Genomic DNA, 22,650 nt, shown 5'->3' on the forward strand with positions numbered 1-22,650 from the left:
TGTAAGTCCACATCTCAAGATTAATGACTTACAGCCTCTTCAATATTCCTGTCAGGCTCCTTTCTTCTCAGTGAAGCCTGAGGAGTCCTTACCTATAAGGACTTCACCTCTCATTTCCAAATCATCTCAGGTTTGCTATTCAAAGGAAGAAGATTCCAGGACTTTTGCTCTAATGGCTTAGGTGATAAAGGACAGAGTGAACATCTGAGAGATAGAGTTGAGGGTGTAGAGGAGTGGGCTGAGGAAGGAATATGAATAGGATTATAGCCTTTGCAAAGCTCTTGCTGGAGGCACTTCCTCTACCTCATCAAGTTGTGGAGGCTGGCAACATCTAGACTGAAAGCGAGTGAACCTGGTCCAAGAGAAACAGGAGGAGGCTGGCTGGGTTCTCAGGGTGGGTCCAGGGTCAGGCCCTCTGCTTTGGTATTTTTGTCATTTTGTTTTCCTTTCCTAATTTCAGTGGTATCTGTCCAAGTGTTCAATTACATCTGGGGAGCTAATTCACGTGCTACCCAAACTCATAGGAGATGCACTGGTAATGAAGGAAGTTAACTGACACGTTTACAAAAACAAATGCGACCTCCAGGCAGATAGGACTAGTTTTGTCACTTGGTCAATCCATTCTGTCTCCACCAGAAAAGTATGCCTGGGAAGCCAAACTGACAACAGAGTTGCTTGGTGAGTATAATGTCAGAACAAGGAGAATTGGTGGTCTAAAGCTACACGCTTTCAATGTACCTTTCTGCACTGTGGGAATATACTGCCAAGGTGATTGGAATTCTCATGTTATGCGGACAGGACACTTACTCTCTATAAGATAATAGACATAAAGCACTTAGTACAATACTTGATATATAGAAAGCACTCAGTTAATATATCATTATTATGGTACTATTAATATTCCAACAATATAGCATAGTGGGCTGACAGCATGGGCTCTGGATTTAGATTCTTGCTCCCTCACTCAGTATCTGTACGCCAATGGGAATGTTACTTAACCTCTCAAGCCTCAGTTTTCTTATCTACAAAATGGGTGTAGTACCACTAACTTCACAGCATTACCCTTAAAATGACTTAAGATGTTGTGTGAAAATCACTTACCTGCTTATTATAAGCAGTGAATGCTAATTATTAATAATAAAAATAACAATTATACAGCACTTTTTATATGCCATACACCACTTTATATATCTTAATTCACTTATGTGGTGTTTAAATGGGGTGTTTAAATCAGATGGGGGCCTCAAAGTGTGGGATGGTGATTGAGTGGAAGCTGGTGATGCGGAAGGTAAAAGGATTCACCTGAAGCAAAACAAAGGCGATAGAAGTTTATTGAATACAACACAAGGGAATGGCAGGCAGGACAGCAAAGGAGAGGCAGTGGGTGGGGTTTGGTTTTAAAGGGAGAAGAGGAAGAGGTATGGCGATACATGGAATTCTCCCTTTTTTGGTAGCTGTGCCTAGTTGTAAGTAGCCCATTGGTCAGTTAGGGCCTGTGGATATACTGAGGTGGGTCACCTGATGGCCAGTCTGTATTCAGCCAGGGGAACACTGTGGGCCCTTTCTACATTCCATTGCTCAAGGCTGTTTGCCTAAAAATGGCCTCTACAATTTAGTCCTCATATAATCCTATGAAGTGGGTGTAATTGAGGAACCTCATTATATTCACCAAAATCTGTTCCCTTTCCTTGAGGAAGTATACACTTGCCCCACTCCACTGAATTCAGATCTGACCATGTGGCTTGTTTTGGCCATTCAAATATAAATAGAAGGAAACTATGATTCCATGTGTCATATGGCAGACCTATGACAGAAGTGAACATATGGCAGAAGTGTTTAAAACCAATTTGTGCTTTTCCCTACCTCTAGGATTGTAGAAGTATTAGATACAGTTCCTATTAGCCTGTGTTCCTAAAATATACTTGCTGTGTATGTCTTGTGATGGACATACAGTAGAGGCAAGAAACAAGCTATTGTTTTAAGTCACTGAGATTTTCACATTTTTGTTACCACAGCACAATCTAGCATATCCCAATTGACTCAGAAGCACAGAGACAAAAGGAAGTTTTTCCAAGGACACACAGGTAGAAAGTGTCTGGCTTCAGAGTCTGTACTCTTGACTCCTTTGCTTTAGGTTATTTAACAATTGGTAGTATTATCAATATGAAGAATAGTTTATTATTAATGCATCGTTGTCACTGGGAGTCTGTTTCTAGACTTCATAAACTGTCATTCTTTTCTCAAAGAGTTGCCTCAGGAGGAAAGCTAGCCTTTCTCTAGCTTCTACTACAAGAGCCAACAGCTACCAGAAACACCATTGGAGAGGTTCTCAATAGACAACATAGAGGACACTGGACATGTCCCTTCTTGATATAACCTCAGAGAAGCCTCCAGGATATATGGTCACTATGGATACCAGAAGAGGCTGATTTGATACACACACATACACACACACACACACACACACACACACAGAGTCACAAAGAATGATTTTAAGTGGTCATTTGGTTGAGGGTGACTCCATTCTTGCTATCATTCAGTCTTTCAGAGATGGATACCTCTCATACTTCTTTTCTCAATAACCCATCATCTTATTTCCTTTCTCCTGTCTCTCAACAATGAGCAAAGCCTTCAAGTGGTTTTGCAGGCTCTGTTAGAAAGTGTATTACCGCACTGACATCCACTTAATTGCCCTTATTCAGCAATATTTCCCAGAGATGTGACAGCCTGAAATTTGGGACCTGAATAAGAGAATCTGCCTGCATTAGAAACACAAGTACCCAAGGAGAAGTGAAAAGCTCCAGCCTCTGCTCTTCCCAAGAAAAATGAAAATGTTGCCAAGAAAAAGCAGAAGAAATAAAGGCTTAAACAATAATAAAAAGCCAACAAGTCAGGCAGAAAAGATTGGTCATACCTACTGAATATAAATCTATAAAAAAGAACTGTTTTTTTATTTTTATTTTAGACAGAGAGAGAGAGAGAGATAGGAAATCTCAAGCAGTCTCCATGCTCAGTGCAGAGCCCAATACGGGCTCAATCCCATGACCCTGGGAGAAATCATGACCTGAGCTGAAATCAAGAGTCAGGTACTCAACCAACTGAGCCACCCAGATGCTCCAACTGGATTTTTTTGTGTGGCACACACTGGAATGCATTAAATTACAAGCTGTAAATCTATGTAGAGAAAGTATAAATACATATTAATTAATACAAGTGCTCATTGATGAAGTAATTGTTCATCATAATTTATTTAATACATGTCATTCAACTAGTAATCAATGAAATTTATGAACAATAAGAAGTCAGCCACTTCCTAATATTTTTATTCCTTTTTAAGCTCTAGTGACCACCTAACTTCATAATTTTTCCTTTACAATAAAATGCTTACTAGTTATATTTTTTGAATATTATTTTTTATATATTTCTACTTGACACATGTCTAGCCTGGTAAAATTGATTTTTTCATCAAACTTTTAAAAATGTAAAGATAATTGAATTTAGTTCCTTAAAATGCCTAACAGGCCAAGTTAGAAAAATATATACTGGGAAAGCTCACTAAAATGCTACTCAAGGGTTCTTTCTAATTTCAGTTTTACAGGTGTGACCGCCTTACAATGAAGTTCTTTTTATACTTGAGGAGTCAAGACACTCTGGATGGAGTCCAAGACTTTAAATGGATTCCACATAATAACACATTGTGTTTTCTTAGACATATAGTATAAATTCATATCTCTCTTCCAAAAGAACTTCAAAACTCTCATGAGTGAAACACTTCAAAAATTAATAACAATTTACTACAATAGGTTAACTAAGCCAGTGAAATTGTAGCATCTCTTTCTGGAAGACTTAAAGAACAGGGAAAATTCCATTGTAAGATTTTAATATTATGTTAATAACCAAATAACACTCATTTCTGAAGGATAGCATGGAGAAAAGACAGATGGAAGTAACTCTTAATGTCTGATGGTAGGATGAGATGCAACTATCTTGGTCCAATGATTATCTAGAAAATATACTGAAGACTGAGTCACTGAGACATGTATCATCACATCACCCCAAATAAATATAACGGCTATATATAGAATTTGATTCTGTGCTCAGCAGTGAAAGAGAAAGAAATGGATAGGAGGAAAATATTATAGTCGGCTATTGGCATATGGCCAAAGTGTGGGGAAATGCAAATGATATGCTAAGCAACTCCCTACTCTGGACCCATGTATGGTACTAAAATATGAATGGAAGGAAAAATAAAAACATGGATTGTTTCCAGGACCATCTTGACTTCAGCTTTCTTGTTGGATCCTAAGTCCTCATCTCTGGCTTGGAAAGTATAGACACTAAGTATAATTCATATTCATTTTATTACAGAGCTATTTATCTTTGTCTCTGCCAATTTTTCTCTAGCTTCTCCTTCATTTATTAATATCGTATCAATGTAATACTGAATTTCAGAAAACATAAACTAAAGAATTACTTTTTTAGTCTCAGCTCAATTTACTTTAAAGCCAATGCTCCTTTCCACCACTCCTTGGTCCCAACAACCTTTTTCCCAGACGTACATTTCTCATTTTTTTCAGCTTCTCCCCTACTTGTTGGAAAGTACATTGGAATTAAATATTTTTAGCTTCACGAACCCATATATTCAACCAATATTCATCAATCCCCACTTCCTTCCTCTAGTTAGTAGAGAGTACTTATATAAATTGCATGTAAGGAAACTTTTTCTGTTGGCAATGTACAACTTTATAGCGGGCCCTGCCATATTCTACCTATTCACTGTTTATGTCTCAAAAGTTTGGTTACTGCTTATTCAACCAGTTGTAAGCAATGTAAACTGAATCTAGAAAACTAAGAAAAAGGGGATTTATTGGAAGACTTTAGAAGCTTGGAAAATCAACAGGAAGGCTGGAGAACAAAGCAGGAATTAAGAGTTTCACATTCAAGATACAAAAAATGAAGGGAGGGGGGTGCCTGGGTGGCTTGGTCAGTTAAGCATCTGACTCTTGACTTGCTCAGGTCATGATCTTGTGGTTCTGGAGACTGAGCCCTGCATCGGGCTCTGCACTGACAGCACGGAGCCTGCTGGGATTTTCTTTCTCTCTCTCTGCCCTTCCCCTGCTTCCTCTCTCTCTCTTTCTCTCTCTCTCTCTCGCTCTCGTTCTCGCTCTCTCTCTCTCTCTCTCAAGATAAATAAATGAGCATTTAAAAAGAAAAAAAGAAAGGGAGAGTCTTAGAGAGGAGGATCTTCTCAGAGAGGCATCCTTGAACTAAACAGTCTCCAAAAGAGCCTAGTCTCTGTCCCTCAGCTAAAAATTCAAACTCCAAGGTCATTTGTTCAGCACTGTGGAAAGAGCACCTGCCTAACAAGCCCACCAAATGCAATGAAGGAAAGGAAATATTAAAAGTTTTGAAAAATTCACTATTCTTGTTTAAGTTCTTAGCACTCAAGCTGAAATGCTAGCAGCTAGTACATTAGCTACAATAGTAGAATATTGGTCATGTTTCAAAAGATCTGTCTTAGAATGGCATGTATAGTATTTGCCCAGCCCGATCTAGCAACCAGCCCCTGTCACTAAACCAAATAAACACAGAACAGTGAATGGGCTTAAGTCACAGATTAATACAGAAATAAGAAATCTCAATTTAAAAATTAATTATTAAAAGACTTCTAAATAAAATAAGAAACAACAAACTTGTTCCTCCAATGTCATCTTCACGTGGCAAAATAGCATACATACATACACACACACACATATAACACACACACATATATATATATTATACATATAACTATGTATATTATTATTACTTTATATATGCACATGTGTGTATACAGTGTCTAGTTTTATGCACTGTGACTTAGACATTTTGTATATATTACTTCATTTAATTCTCACAAAACCCTGAGTATTAATATTATTGTCACTCTAGGGGCATGTAGGAGGCTCAGTTTGTTGAGCATCTGACTCTTGGTTTCAGCTCAGGTCATGATCTCATGGTTCAGTTCATGGGATCAAGCCCCACATCGGGCTCTGAGCTGACACCTTGGAACCTGTTTGGTATTTTCTCTCTCCTTCTTTCTCTCTCTGCCCTTCCCCAACTTGCATGCACGTGCTCTCTCTCAAAATAAATAAACTTTCAAAATATATATATTATTGTCACTCTAATATTATTGTCAGCCCTCAGAAGGATCATACAATTTGGTTAAAGCCTCACAGCTATCAGGCAATGTGCACACAGAGCCTGCCTCACCCTTGCACTAGGCTGCCTAGACTCAGTCACATGGATTGAGTTTTATGGGGAGCAGAAGGACAGTGTAGTATAGACCCACAGACATGAGTTGAAATCTCAGCTTTGCCATTTACTAGATGAAGGCAAGAAGCTTAAACGTTGCTAAGCCTCAATGTCCTCATCTGTGAGATGGATAGAGGCATACCAGGGTCAGCAAGAGTTGCTGCAAGGGCACACCTTTGTTGCAAAGAGGAAAGGGAAAATTTATATAAACTACTTAGCTGTGAGCGCCTGTCACATATTAAGTGCTGAATAATTGATGGCCATTATTGGTTATATGTCTGTCTCCCTTGGTACACCAGTCCTAGAGTTCAGGTATTACTCTTCTGATATTTGTATCCATAGCCCCTTTCTCAGTGACTGGCACATTAACAAGACCACATAAATATCTGATCAGAAAGTGTTTGAGTCAGGGTTCACGCTGACATGTTGTCTTCTAATATTATAAAATAAGCCCCTCTTCATATTAACGCTATAGCTCCTCCCTGCTCATTAAGCAAACAATGCCTATTTTCCCTCATCCCGCCTCCTGCCTCCAGACTGTTAATTCATGAGGTCAAGGTCTGTGCCTCTTTCACTCTCCGTGGACCCTCAATACCTAGAATAAAGTCCAGTACATAGTAGGAGGTTAGCAAATATTTGTGAACTGAATTTTTAAGAAACATTTGTAACATGTCTTACAGTTCACCTGGCACCTCCTCATAAACATATCTCTTTGGCACCAAGCTGTCTGGGTTCAAACTCCACTTCCATTGTTTGTTAGTGGAGTGACCTTCGGTAATATACCTAAGCTTTTAATGCCTCGGTTTTCTCACCTCTAAAATGAGAATAGTAGTATTGGGTTGTTGTGCATATTAAAATTTTAGTTTATTAAAGCTTGTAAAACAGTATATGACATATAGTAGATGTTCTTTATACATTGGCAATGATTAATTTTTTTAATTAATCACGTTTGTGGCTATTTTCTTCTCAACACACTGTCAGGAATAAATTATTCCAACTGCCTAAATCATCTGTCCTTTCACATAAGAAAATATGAAAAGTGGCATCTTTACTTCAAACTCCTAAAATTAATTTTCAGCAGAGCAAATCATAATCTCAAGAAACTGACTTCCAAAGCTATTTGCAAAAATAAATATATTTATAGAAACTGTTCTTAAAATAAAATAATCCTAAATGGTTCCAGATATTCTGAGGTTTAAAGCTCTTCCAAATCACTTGTGCTGGATCCTTCTCCCACAACATTTGGCATTATTCTTGCCACAGACAAGAACAGTTATATTGACATGAACAGCAGAGTCCATGTGAGTAAAAACACACAAGCACAGCCACCAGGCAGTGGAATTAGGTCGTTCTGTCCTCTGTCTCCACCACAAACCTCGTTTGTCCTATTAGGGCAAAAAGTATGTCAATCTCCCCATCACTTAGAGCATGAACCTGGTGATTTAGGCCACATATTACTTAAAAATTCAAATCACTGCATTTAACCACCGATGTTTCTCTAGACTTTGGAGACATGAGGAGAAGAATAATAAAGGCAAAGAAGGTCCCTGGGAATTTCATTTACCTTCAATACTGTAATGTTCCAGGCAAAACTCTCAGTCGCCTTGTTGAGTTTTCTTCCTTTCAAGCCTTCTTTCGCCCCTAGATTATGAAGTTCCTCATGAAATTCCATCCCTTTGAAAAGAGAACATGTAAGAATTCTTAGTATGATGCTATTTCAGAAAAACATTTTATTATGAAAAATGTTATTATTTCCCATGCCTGCCCTTCTCTTATAATTTTGAAATCCCTGAATTGAATGTTCCTCCTCATTCTGTTCATCCCCACCAATGGCTGTCCTTAGGGGCAAACTAACAATAATGGATGCATTAGACCAAATAACCTTTGAAACAGCCAGGAGGCATAGATAAAGACATAAGAAGGAAGTTAAGAACCAAATTCTTCCAAGAGGGTACATATGTCTTGTTTGTCTTCTACCTGGTTTTTACATGAAACAGTGTAATGTGCAACTGATAACCATATGTGATAGATGAACTTATTCTACTTTTCCCTATAAACCATCTCCATAGATTGACAGTAGATCCCGGAGCCCATGTGGATAACAAGGTTAACCGACAAATGTTGAGTAAAAATAAAAACATGTTTTGTAAATAGAGTTCCTAGAAATACCTAAATGTTTCATATTTGAGAATGACCTTAAAATTATGTTTAGCTCAACTATTTCTTAAGAAGCTTGAATACTATAAAAGATATCACTATCCTCAGAGATGGGAATCACACTTTCTTCTGGACAGCTTATGCCATCTTTGGAAAGCTATACCTTATGTCAAGCCAAAGTCTCTCTCCCTGGAACCTTGGTGCTAGCTAGATCCAGACCTGCTAGGTCCAACCTCTTTTCCACTGTGCAGCCCTTTAAATATTTGAAGAAAGATGTTAGATAAAGTCCACTGGAGTCTTCTCTCCTCCAGATTGAACATTCTAGCATGGTTCAGCTTTACTAATAATGTCTCTTCTTTAAATATGACATCCAGGAAGATTGCATATTGCATATTGCATTGCATCCAGAAGAGCTTGTAGGAACATCATATTCAAAGTGGGCTTGAAGCAGCCCACACAAGGTAGGGTAGCAGCCCACAAGGCTGAAGTAGCCCACCACCCTCTTTATTCTAATTACTCTACTTTTATTAACGTAGCCCCAAACCACATTAACCTTCTTAGTGTTAACATCACAAATATAGCACATGGTAAGAGCATGATTGTGGAGCCAGGCTTACCCTCTGGCTTTACTTACTTTACTAGCTACATAAGCATGAACAAGTCCTCTCTGTGATCCAGTTTCCTCACTGGTGAGATGGTGATAACAAGAGTGTTTACCTCAAGGGATGGTGGTGAAGATTCAATGAGTCAACACATATAAGGCTCTCAAAGTACTGCCTCACATATAGGAGCATTATATAAGTACGTGGGATTATTTCTGTGCTTTTTGTCAACAGAAACAGTTAAGTCTGTGGACCAAGTCAGCAAAGAGCACCATTTTTAAAGTCTGGTCTGGGTTCAAAGGTCAGCTCTACCTTGTGTTAATAGGCATCTTGGGTGATTCACTCAATCTCTCAGAATCTCAGATAGTTCATCTACAAATTGGATATAATGGTGATTACCTTGTAGAGTTGTTATAAGGACTAAGCAACATAGTGTATTTGCACAGTATATCATATGCCAATATATCAAGCAATTGTCATTATTGTCATCTTCATCCTAATTATTGTGCATCGGAATCAAGGAGAATATAAATCCAAGAAAGACAAAAGTATAGAGTATGGATGAAGGTGAATATAAATCAACAAAGGGGTACTCTCACAGAGATGTGATCCATCCTATCCTTAAACAAAGAATAAATTTAAAAGGATGACTAATAAATGAGGCCAAAGCCTAGAAGATTAATAGGATTATGGTTCAAATTGTAAAAATGAGGTGGTTCTTGAGGAGCAATGTGTAGTAAAAACCACAAAAGTAGATTCAGAACCCCTCACCTCTCTAGACATCTTCAGACATTACCCCCCTATGTACATACAACCCACCTACTGTCACCAAGACTTCTTCTGTACTAAACAAAGACTTAAGTTTAACTCAAATTTATAGCTAAACTATGGCATAAAATATTTGAATTTTAAGAGTAAAAATGGGGGCGCCTGGGTGGCGCAGTCGGTTAAGCGTCCGACTTCAGCCAGGTCACGATCTCGCGGTCCGTGAGTTCGAGCCCCGCGTCAGGCTCTGGGCTGATGGCTCGGAGCCTGGAGCCTGTTTCCGATTCTGTGTCTCCCTCTCTCTCTGCCCCTCCCCCGTTCATGCTCTGTCTCTCTCTGTCCCAAAAAATAAATAAAAACGTTGAAAAAAAAAAAATTAAAAAAAAAAAAGAGTAAAAATGGAAACTTGAAAAATCTACCAAGAATTATCATTAAGTTTCTAAATGAAATGGGGCAGGAGTTGGGGGGGGGGGGATTACCTGCTTTCTGACACTGCACAATCTTTTCCTGGACTGTATCTGCCATTTCTATGAGAAACCGGCTCTCTTGAATCATCTGTCACAAAAATAAAAAAAGGTGGTTGTTAGCAGTCCTTAAACTGACTCATTGGAAAGACAACACACAAAGAGACTCTCCTGATGCTGGCAGTAATGGGGAACCATAGCCCTGACCACAAGAGGTAGGAGACAGAGGGATAACGTTTGCTCCAACCCCCATTCATTCTAGCACTACCACTAGAGGCACCTACCTTATAATTGCTTCAGTCACGTAACATGCTTGGCACATCATGAGTGCCAAATAAGTAATTGCTAAATAGACGTATACACATTCTTTCAGCCCCAGATCACATTCAGGAACACCTCTATTCCATCGCCTCACTCCAAACGTAACTGCAACAATAAGGCAAATGGTACTGGAACAATAGCAACAAGAATCAGAATAAGGCATCACCTAGTAATGAGTTAAAGGACTACTGAACACATCAGTAAAGTTAGCAGCTTGGATTTGAGTGGCCCCAAAATGGTGGAGGTCTGGTCCTCCCTCTAAAAGGGCTCCAGCTCCACTGGCAAGAATGAGGAGTGGGTCAGATTTCAGAGACACCAATTATTCAACAGAGCTTGTAGGCAATAACACAGAAATGGTTGTCCCTGACCTTTACGTTTGGATAGAAAGCAAAAATGTCCAAGGAATAATTAATCTTCTGAATGAACTAGGGGAAATAAGGCAACTATTGGAGAGATGGAGAAAAGAAAAATCTGTACGTGAAGAAGGGGGAAGATGATAATCAGTAAAGAAGTTGTGATCAGGATGACAAGGCCTGGGGGCCCTTTTGAAGAAGTGACTAAAGAAAGGCAACCAAGAGGCAAACTAACACTTCTTGAATTTCCAGCCACTCTTCTACCCCCAATAAATGCTGTCCCATCTCATCTGGCTATTCTGTGTTTTGTGTGTCTGAATATTCTGAAGGGACTTTAAGGCAGAATGCAAAGTGGACATGAAGGTCTGGGGTAAGACATCCTTCATAATTAACTGCTGTTGAACAGATTAGTCTTGTATAATCACTGACAAATATAAAGTGGTTCATGATTACAAATTTTAAATGGAAAAGAATATTGAATCACAAATTTGTAATGCCTAACAACTCCATAGAAGTAAAATCATATCATCCACTTAAGAAATATCTACTGAGCAGACACTATGTGTAAGCACTGTGGTAAGTACATGGGATATGATGCATTAAAGAGTAAAAACAGACACATCTCTAGCTTCATGGAGCTCAGAGTCTAGCAGGGAAGTCTACTCAAATGCATGAATGAAATAGGATAATTAATTCAACCAAACAAAATTCAATTACTCATATTTTCTGCCTAAAGTAGTAGTTGAAAGTAACTTATTTGGAGAGCTAAATTGACCATCAAAACCATAAAAATAGATACCCAAGAAGTTCTAGACTGAGTCAAACATTTTAACTGCATTAACTCTTTCAACTCTCAAAAGGAAGTGGAAAGCTAGTGAATAACAATTTACGAAATGACTAATAGTGGCCTAACTGACTAAAGCTTCCAAGTGAATGAAACTGATAAGCAGAAAAAGATTAAATATGAGGGCAATCTGATCCAGTCTTTTCTAAGCTTAGCATCCATGCATGCAACATCAATTGAGGTTCATTATACTTTCAAAAGTTATATGCTGCAATAGTTAAGTAGTAGACAAAATATTTTCATGAAATTCAAGCAAGGGAAACATTCATAAATAATGGACATATTTTGTGACTTTACCATAAGCAAAATAGGTAATATGATATATATTTTTAGAACCATTTAATTTTAAGACCAAAAGAATCTTAGATATCATGGCCACCCCCTTAATTTTGGTTTTAGAAAATAAGAAAGTGAAGAGTTATAGAAGTTAAGATTCTTGTCCAAAAAATAGAACTAATTAATTATCAAGCTGGAATTAAAATTGCAGTTTCCTGGCATCCATTTATTGTCATGAAAAAAATAGCACCCCTCTGATTTTGTCTGCCCTGCCCATACTCCAGGAGAGAATGCATGCCTTCAAATACTTGCAATCTTTTTGAGAATAAAATATAACATTTCCAAAGTCACCTGGCCCAGCCTGTCAGAAAAAAAAAAAAAAAATGTGTGAGCATGCCCATAATCAATCCATTTCAACCAGATTCAAATTTGCCCTTTTTAAGAAAAACTCAAAAAAGTAACAGGATTGATAGTTTCCTTTATTAAATCTTGATTGACATCTTACACTCATTTCCCTTGGTTTTGCTCTCAGTAGAGAACATATTCTTTGATTTTAAGAAACTATTAATTTGTGGCCAGTTTTCTTTGCAGTATTTTACTAAGTATCTCCTCAGTGTTGAGTATAAAAGGAATATAATTTCTGCATCCAAAAACACCATAGCCTCTTTGTAACAATCTGAGAAGGAAGTATCCTCTTTGTCATGGCTACCCCTTCTACCTAGACTTTCAAACCCATCTCTACTGCTTCCCTCAGGAATCTGTTTCTAATGATTCCTTCTTTTTTTTTTCCAAAATTTCTACCTCTCTCCCACCTTTTTCCCTTCTCCACATGACATCTCCTACTTTAAAGTAAGCAAACAAAAACAATAATAAATATTCTATTGGCCTTTGAATGGCTGTCCTCATTAATCCTTCCTTTAAAAATTAGCCCGCACTCATTGTTTTGACTCATGCAAGACTCCACCAAGACCTTCAAAGTTTAACCTTGGCCTCATGATCAACCACACCTGGCCAATCCTTGGTCTTCATTCATTCCCAACTCAGCAGCTGACACCTCTGATCAGCCCTCCTTGATTTCTGGGACCTTGGTTCTTTTCATGCTTTGCTCTTTCTCTGACTTCTGTACTACCTCTTTCTCCTTGTTTATATCCATACATGTAGGAATCCTCCCAGCTGCCTGGCCTAAGCTCTCCACTGTTTCCTTTCATCATTATCTCTCCTCTTAGCAATTCCATCCGTGCTTAGAGCTATGAGATTTGTATTCATGCAGATCCCTTCAAAGCCAACATCTTCAACGCTCAGCTCTCTCCTAAATTCCAGACTCATACCTCCAACGGTGTATAGCAGTGGTTTCCAAAGTAGGGAGGTACATGTACTCCGGGGGGGGGGGGGCACAAGATAATCCTTTGAGGTGTGAGGAGAAACAATGAGGACTTTTATTCACATTTATTTAACCCACAAAACTAGCAAGGAAATTAAGCTTTACAGATTGATCCTGCCCCCCTTGCCAAATCAAGATCAAGTATCTCTAAGGTGGGAACTGAGGTAAGAAGAAGAAGGTAATTCCACCTTAGGTGAGGGCTGACAACAGCACTCATTTATTAGTTTCTTCCAGAATATTTCAACTTACATATGGCTGTAATATTTCAACTTACATATGCTTACATTTTGCTGGGCCCTCTCTATTCGGCTCTCTAGATCCCCTCTCTTCTATGCTCTGGGCTGGGGAAGTTGATCTCTGTGGGCAACATCAAGCAGGCTCCCTTGCCTCTGATTCCTGTTAGGATTGGCCAATGGGACCAACCGGCAAGGGATCAGGACAGGAGGCGGGAGGAGAGAGGTTTAGGGCAGTTACTCCTTGATCATCCCCTCCCTGCCAGACTGTGGCTCCATAGCTTCCTCTCTACAAGGCCACAGCTCCTGTCAAGTGGCCCTGTTCTGGCAGGTACCATATTACTGAGTGCCAGGAATGGCTCCTTCCCCTTTTCCTTTAGGTCTGCAAGTGATGACAGCTCTCTACTGTTGGTATACCTGTGGTGCTCACCGCCCACTGATGCTTTACTAACCCATACCCATACTTTTATAACCAAAGCCCTCATTTACTCATTTAGTCACTCCTTTGAGTGTGCTCTCTGCAGAGAACAAATAAGGTGGAGATGCTTACTATCAGATAGCTGTATCTGTAATTTCCAGCATTCTCTGTCTCTTCCAGACACCCAGGTTCAGATCACCAGCACACTCTGCCTACTACATCCAGAAGGTAAGCTCCCACATTCTGTCAGTCACCAAGTCTTGCCTAACCTGCCACTTTTATCCCTTTGTTTCCTTCTTTATCACAACACTCCTCGTTTAAGCCTTCATTCTCACTCTCTGGGCCATCTTTCAAATTCTAATTATCCTTCCAGAGGCAGCTCAAATGTTGTTATCCTCCATTTTACTTTCCCTGCCTCACCCCATTCCCACCTCTACTCCTGCCAAAAAGTGTAGATCTCCTATTTTCTCCAAATGCGCCCCAAACTCCCTTGGAGACACTCAAAAGATGGCTTTGAATCCCTCTTGGCTACTGACAGGTTCTGGTCCTTCCCACCTCACTCCTTCCAAATATCACTTCCAGAATCATTGTCCAAAAGCATAGCACTAGCTACTTCCCAGATTTGTTATTTTCTCCTTTGCCTGTTAGATGATGTAAAATTTTCTAACTCCAAGTTTGAGTCTTCTTATTTGCCTCAGCAGCCTCTTCCCCTATGGCTTCCCAATTCTCCCAGGTCAGGTGTGGCTCACACTTCTCCAAACACACCCCACTTATTCCTCCTTCCTCAGATTTCTTTCTATTAGGGAAGTCTTCTGAATAAGCCATCTCCCTTGGTCAAAATCCCATCAGCCTCAAAACTCACTCGAGTGCCCCCCTCTTCCACTGGTGTCCTGATTTCCCTTCCTCTCCACCTCTCACCTCCAAATCCCAAGAACATTCTATTTTGTTAGTCTGTTTACAGAATGTCTTATTTTCTATATCAAGTTACAATTAACTGCTTACTTACATTATTTCTCACACTTCATTTCTCCAGTAAATTGTAATTCTAGTAGATCATTTACTCATTTACCTTTATATCCCCAGATACATCAGAATCACCTTTTCCCTATTTAACTCTGTGATCCTTATTTCTTCTACATATCAATTACCCACACATTTACACACAAGAAAGTATTTTATTTATTATTGATCACTTCTCAAACCTATAATTATCTTTTTGAACTCTTATTTCTCTTTTTATCTCTAGTCTTTTTTTCTAGGCTTCTCCACTTTTCTATAATCCAATATGTTCTGAATTCCCCTTCAAATAATCCTTTTAATAGGATTATACCTATAGAAAATACACTACTCAAGTATTATAAAATACATTTTTAAACATTATTACTTATTTAAGGTAAAATAAACCAGGACCAAAACATTCAATAAACTCTATGATTCAAGTTATCTTAAAAATCCCCCAAATAAATATTTGTTCACCCCATAGTGTAAGAAGTTTGTATTTCCCATTGTCTAACAGATCACTTTGTAGTGAGATAGTCAAGTGTGATTTAATTTTCCACACAGAATATCTCAATGAGATTCCTACAGGATAACCTGAAATCCTTTAGTAATAAAAGTCCTAACTATTACCCTGAAAATACTCATCATCAATATTCCCAGAACTTAATATCATTGCTCATATGGACTTTTCTCATAAGAGCTTTTGATCATTTTCTCTATGGTAACAGCTTCCATTGTATTTAGAAAAATAATTCTATTCTATTTTCTGCAGTCAACTTTCAGTTAGTAGTTGTAGGGAAAACAAATAAGATAGATGGCCAAAATATACCAATAATTCCAAACCAAATTTAAATCAACAACTTCAACCTCTCCCCCTGGCTTTATATCTAAGTTGTAAAGAAGGGAAAATGGTTGATTTGAGTTTAATCTCCTTCCTAGGTCTCTACAGATCCTGACAGAAATGAAATGTAAAATGCAAAAGCTAAGGAGAGAAGGTGAGAAGCATGTCCTCATAGAATCTCCTTGCTGGGTAGTCAGTGTACTTATTCAGCCAAAGGTAAGTTGACTCAGTTGATAGAATCTGGCAGCATCCTGGATTTACATGGAGGTCTCAGCCTCAGCTCCCAGTTGCCTCTGTCTGTTGTAGTAATACAAAGAGTTTTTCTTTGGTTCTGTCACATGAATATCGCCTCATGGATCTTATTTCCTTACCATGGCTTTGAATCTAAAAGAATAGAAGACTTATTCAGACAGAGATTAGCATTTCTTTAAGCATTAGATGTGTCCTAATCAGCGGTGTGTTTTCAGTTAAGACCAAAATCATTTATTTAAAATAAAAATTTTAGGGGCAACTGGGCAGCTCAGTTAGTTGAGCGTCCGGCTTCAGCTCAGGTCATGGTCTCGCAGTTCATGAGTTCGAGGCCCACGTTGAGCTCTGTGCTGACAGCTCAGAGCCTGGAGCCGGCTTCAGATTCTGTGTCTCCCTCTCTCTTTGCCCCTCCCCCACTAGTGCTCTGTCTCTCTTTCTCTCTCAAAAATAAACATTAAGAAAGTAATAAATAATAAAATAAAATAGAAATTTTACCAAAGGGGGATAGTAATGCTTTTACTCAGGGATGGGCCAAAGTGTCCTACCTGTGTGAATAAACTGTGCTTCCAGCTCTTCTCAATAGGGAATTTAGGGGCACCTGGGTAGCTCCATCATTTGAGCATCCAACACTTGATTTCGGCTCAGGTCATGATCCCACAGTTCATGAGTTCAAGCCCCACGTCAGGCTCTGAGCTGACAGTGTGGAGCCTGCCTGGGATTCTCTCTCATCCCCTCTCTCTGCCCCTCCCCCACTCACACTGTCCCTCTCTTTCTCTCTCTCTCTTTCAAAATAAATTTTTAAACAACTTTTAAAAATAGGGAATTTAATTGCCTGGGATCATTGCAGAGTCAATGTAACCACTGAATGGTACTAAAAAGATCAATTTTTGTCATATACTCATAAACCTTCCACAGATTCCAATTTTCTCCTGAGTATATTCAAATTCTTAGAACCACAGAACTTTATATTTACAAGTCACCTTCAGGACCATCTATTATGGACAACACCATTTTATAAGAGAAAAAATTGAGCCTACATGGGCTTTCCTAAAACCAAACAGCTGGTCAGTGAAATAGTTTAGACTAGAACCGAGGCTCATGAGGAGCAGATCTAAGCTTATGAGTTGCTTTGTGATACTGATGTTATATTAAAGTGCAGAATTTCTACTGCAAGTACAAATTTGTGATAAACGTTAATAAAGTAAAATTCACCAAGTAAAGTATCATAAAAATACATGTTTCCCTGACTACTTCTCCTTCCACGTCTAATTTGCAGCAGGCATCAACCAACATAGATATTCTTCCTATCAAACCTAGAGAGAAATATACTCAGTGGCATCTACTGCTCTTTCAGGAAGGAGTTATCAAATTTGGAAAGTTAATCACTTAAGAATATGCCAATCTGCTCTAGACCTATTTTGTTCTCTCCTCTTAAGAAGACTGAGGGGCGTCTGGGTTCCTCAGTCAGTTAAGCCTCTGACTCCATTTTGGCTCAGATCACGATGCCCCGGTTCGTGAGTCTGAGCCCTGCATCAGGCTCTGACCTGACAGTTTGGAGACTGCTTGGGATTTTTCCCTCTATCCCTCTCTCTCTGCACCTCCCCAGCTCAGGCTCTCTTACTCTAAAAAAGAAAAGAAAGAAAGAAAGAAAGAAAGAAAGAAAGAAAGAAAGAAAGAAAGAAAGAAAGAAAGAGAAAGAAAAGAAAAAGAAAAAGAAAAAACTTGAAGACTTAAATTTTATCAAACTTGATACCTTTTAAAATCAAATATATATTTACATATATATTTGCCAACTAGAATGAACACAATTTCCTTCAATTTTTAATTTCTTTAAAAGTTTTAAATCCAATGGATTGTTAATAAATTGGCATCTGTTGATTTTAAGCAAAGTCAATCTTATTGAGACTGTTAATTTCGGTGAAACAGATACACATATAAGGCCAGAACATTTGCAAGCTTACTGGAAGTCCACTGCATTTGATGTATGCAACAAAGTATTCTCTGTCCTGGGATTAACTCTATATTACATTTTCAAGCCTCATTCATGATGATACAGGACAAGAGAACTCACACGGAGCAGGCCAAACATTTGTCTCCACATCCACGACAGTGATAAGATCTACTTCAGGGAGCTGCTGTCTGCATAGGGGGATCATTTTACCTTTTCTTTTCTCCAGATGTTCTATTTCCATAATATAGTTGTCAGCTATATCTTGAATAATCATTAGAAATGTTTGTTTTTATCTCACACTATGATTAAATTTTAAATTTTAGTTCATTCATAAAAAAATTGTCAGGTTACTAACCATTGTGAACCATCTCCAGAATTTCACTTGAGTCTTCAGAAATGCAAAGCACACTTTGAGGATGCATGCACAATATTTCACAGAGATCTAGCCTGTGACGTAGACAGCTTATTGATTCACCTCTGAGGTCCAGTGTCCTTGGAATGCTGGTACCAAGTGGAAATGTACCTTCAAGATGTTGACACTTCCCCCAATATGCAAAAAATGTATCAGAAGACATTGCTACACCCACAAGTAGAAGTTTCAATGCACTGAGCATATGATACCTTGTTTTTAAATAAGCAGCTCTATTTGAGCACCTACCAGCAGGCTCTTTTTTTTTTTTTTTTTTTGCATTCTATTAGTACACAATTAGCTTTTCGAAAAGCAAACCAATATAAAGTTCTACACAAATTTCACAATGAGAGAGTGATAGGAGAGTATCTGTGACTTACCTAATTTCAATTTCAATTGATTTCAATAAGTAAAACTATACTGAGAGACATACCACAACTTTTTCCTTTCCTGAGCCTCAATGTATCTTTGTAATAACACTGACAACCCATTATGTTTGGCTTAACTGATAACCTGGCAGCATATTGATTCCATTACAAGAGTAATTAAAGATAGCAATTAGTTCTCTTTGCTAGATTCCTGATCATGCTAACAAAACCAACTGCTCTCCAAATCATACCCCCGACTGACTTAGTAGAAGATTAAATAACCATTGACCCACGTTCTCAAGATTGTTTTTGCTTTCTTTTATATCGTCAGAAAATCTGTTGCTCTTATCATAGTAAAGTTTTAACTTTTATGTTAATGTTAAATAATTCAGCACAGAAGTCACCTTCAGAGAATACTCTGGGCTTATTTTTCAGTTTCAATCTCCTGTAAGTATTCCGCCTCTGAATGTTGTATTCAAAACACTAATTACCTAAAAGTTTTCACATTAATTTAAAACACTGAAAAAGCCCAAATATGTTAAGCAAATACTTCTTGATGATTCATGAAAAAGTAGACAGTTCAGAACATTAGAAAAGAAAAAATTCAGCTATCTGAAGAAAAAAATCATATAAAGGTTGGACAGCATTTTTCTTTTGAAATTAGTTGCAGATAGGGACTTCTCATTTGTATCTGCTACTTCTTACGAAGGTTCTATCATAACCTGAGAATGTACAAATAAGTTGCCCATGAGTAACAAGGGCCATAGATCCTTGAATTACCTCCCCAGTGCTCTGGAGTAGACCCTGGACAGAAAGGCTAGGGCTTCTTTAGAGAAGGGAGAGGTGAGTGAAAATAAAAACATTCTAGAGAGACAGAACGTTTTTCAAAAAAAAATTCTTTGCAAATAAAATTCTGTGGGGCATGGAGTGGAAACACGAGTGGGGTGTATTACAAGTCACTGAAAAGTCCATCGTAGTACGTAAGTTCCTTAGACTCCATCCACTTCAGGACATAAAACATCATCTTCTCCACTATGTAGACGTTGTATGTCTCTGTTCCTGCCCCCCTTTTCAAATTTTTTTAATGTTTATTTACTTTTGAGAGAGAGAGACAGAGTGTGAGTGGGGAGGGGCAGAGAGGGAGACACAGAATCCAAAGCAGGCTCCCAGCTGTCAGCACAGAGCTGACGCAGGGCCTGAACTCAAAAACCGTGAAATCGTGACCTGAACTGAAGTCAGACACTAAACCCACTGAGCCACCCAGGCAGCCCACTGTTCCTGCCTTTGTAAGGCGTTAAGTCCTGCCTTCTCATCAGGATTTTTTATTTCTCAAGGATAGAAATTTTGATTCATACCATTTCTCCCCCTCAGCAACTTGCACAGTAACGTGTCTAAGACCTGTTTATTGAGTTGACTAATCAAAAGCTTAATGACTTATACAAAATGATATATTGAAAGTGTTGTTTTTTGTTGTCAAAGAGTCAAAGACCCATCATGCTTTACAAATAGCTATTTGTGCTGATAACTGTCTCTGTTTATTCATCTCTGTATTGTACAAAATCTACTAAAGTTCTTTATAGTTGGTATGTACTGAATGTTATGAATAAATTCAATAAATGACTTTTTTCTTAATAAGGTCAATTTTGTGAGAAGTTAGGACAGAGGGCTGGACTTAGATTGATGGAGAGGGAACTAAGGCTAAGAAGGCATTCTAGGTGATATAGAAAGGAGATACAAAGGATGGAAAATAAAAAGGAGGTGGGAAATACATCAGCTTGACTGAAGGAGAGGGTTCAAACAGAAGGAAATGGGAAATGAGATTGGCAAAACAGCCAGCACTGGTGGGCAAAGATTTTGCAAGTCTAGTAAAAGCTCAAAAATAGAATTTGAAAGGATTATTCCAATTGTTGAATTAGGGAAAGGTAGAGACTAAATGAGGGACTAGTCAACCTACTGAAAAATTCAGGTAGGAGAAGAAGAGAGTCTGGTAAGAACCTTGGCTAAGTCAATATAAGAAAATAGATACATGGGGCACCTGGGTGGCTCAGTGGGTTAAGCATCAGACTCTTGAATTTGGCTCAGGTCATGATCCCAAGCCCCACATCAGGCTCTACACTGAGCATGGAGCCTGCTTAAGATGTTCTCTCTCTCTCTCTCTCTCTCTCTCTCTCTCTCTCTCCCTCTCTCTCTCTTTTTCTTGTTCTCTCCCTCAAAAAAGAAAAAAAGAAAATGGACACATGAGAAAAACATGAGGAAAAAAAGCAATGGATCTCATTAATATTGAATTATAAATTAAAAGACCTTATTGGAGTTAACAGAGAGAAAGCATTCGAAATGATTTAGAGGAACTGAGGATGATTGGCAAGGTGGTATCTTTTATAGTGGTCTGGAGATGGTAAATGAATACCTAGGAAATAAGAAGATGAACCAGTTTTTGACCTACGAAATTTTTGATGTTGGTTCTTTAGACACCCAAGAATGTTCTGTATTCAAATGTAGCAATGTGACTAGAGTAAAATATTAAGGTTGGGGCTAAAGATGGGTTTCAAAAATAATATGAAATCGACATGCATACAAATACTATTGTAGAGAGAAAAAAGTCATATCTATTAAAACAAACTAATTTTGACAGTGTCCTACTGAAATTATAAAGTATTTTCCAATGAAATTGCCCACTGTTGCAACTTCATGTTAAATGATAAAGAACAAAAGAAGATCACCAGCCACAGACTCATAGGCCTGGGATGGACCTTACCACATCACCTGCCCTAATTGTAAGCTGCTGGAACACAGCATCTGCTATACCTTCCAGAGCATTCAAACCAGTGGCTTGCACATGGGAGGAACTCAGTCAATGTTTATAAAATTAAATATCTCCATGCTTGGCTCTAACACTGGGCAGCTCTTTAGGTAACCAATTCCATTTTTAACAGCCCCAAGAATTAGACTATTTCTAACAACAACAACAACAACAACAAAACCTTACATCATTTTTATTTGTAAAACATAATTATATTGCATTAGCAACCTTAAAAGACTTGACAGTGACTCTATATTTCCTACTTGAGTGGATATTTTGTTTGTTTGTTTGTTTGTTTTCAAATAGAGAGAGAGAGAGAGAGCGCATGAGTGGGGGAGGAGCAGAGAGAGAGGGATCGAGAGAATCCCAAGCAGGCTGCACACTGTCAGTACAGAGCTCGACACAGGACTCAGTCTCCAAACAGTAAGGTCATGACCTGAGCCAAAATCAAGAGTTGGATGCTTAACCAACTGAGCCACCCAGGAGCCCCAATTTTCTTAGAGAAAGGGAAAATCCACAGTGGGCAAGTGAAGCTTACTCTTTCAGAGACCTGGGCAAGAAAAATAAAAAATTAATTAATTAAAAAAATCACAGTGCAATAAAGGGACAGGTCACTTAGAAGTGGTGCTCTGGCTTTCACTTATATCCTGGGGACAATTTCTGAAAATCTGTCCTGATGACCACAGGACCACTGAAATGGCAATGTAGCAAGCCTAATGCCAATAGCCCTCCACTGTGGATCTTTAGTCCAGGAAGGAGGCATCAATTCCACCTTCAGCTTTTAGAACCCATTCTATTTGCCTAAGTAATTGATTAATAATGTTCCCAGTTTGCTTTAGTGCTTTTCAGAAGCTGTCATATCCCACCTCTGGCTGGGACATGTATTTGCTATCAGGAAAATCACCTTTGCTTCAGCTGCCCAAAA

General features: G+C 38.5%; 1 protein-coding gene across 3 annotated transcripts in view; it reads right to left on the bottom strand.

Annotated features, from left to right (window-relative positions):
• PLCL1 (phospholipase C like 1 (inactive)) overlaps positions 1-22,650 on the bottom strand; it is a 333,532-nt gene that overhangs the window by 40,366 nt on the left and 270,516 nt on the right. For all 3 annotated transcript variants that reach the window (XM_058710083.1, XM_058710104.1, XM_058710094.1), the window contains exons 4-5: positions 10,298-10,373; positions 7,859-7,968 (exon numbers count right to left, since the gene is read on the bottom strand). In XM_058710083.1, the coding sequence (XP_058566066.1) occupies positions 7,859-7,968; positions 10,298-10,373 (186 nt within the window). The remainder of the gene's footprint in view (positions 1-7,858; positions 7,969-10,297; positions 10,374-22,650) is intronic.

Source organism: Neofelis nebulosa, chromosome 2 (genome assembly GCF_028018385.1).
Source record: "Neofelis nebulosa isolate mNeoNeb1 chromosome 2, mNeoNeb1.pri, whole genome shotgun sequence".
NCBI lineage: Eukaryota > Metazoa > Chordata > Mammalia > Carnivora > Felidae > Neofelis > Neofelis nebulosa.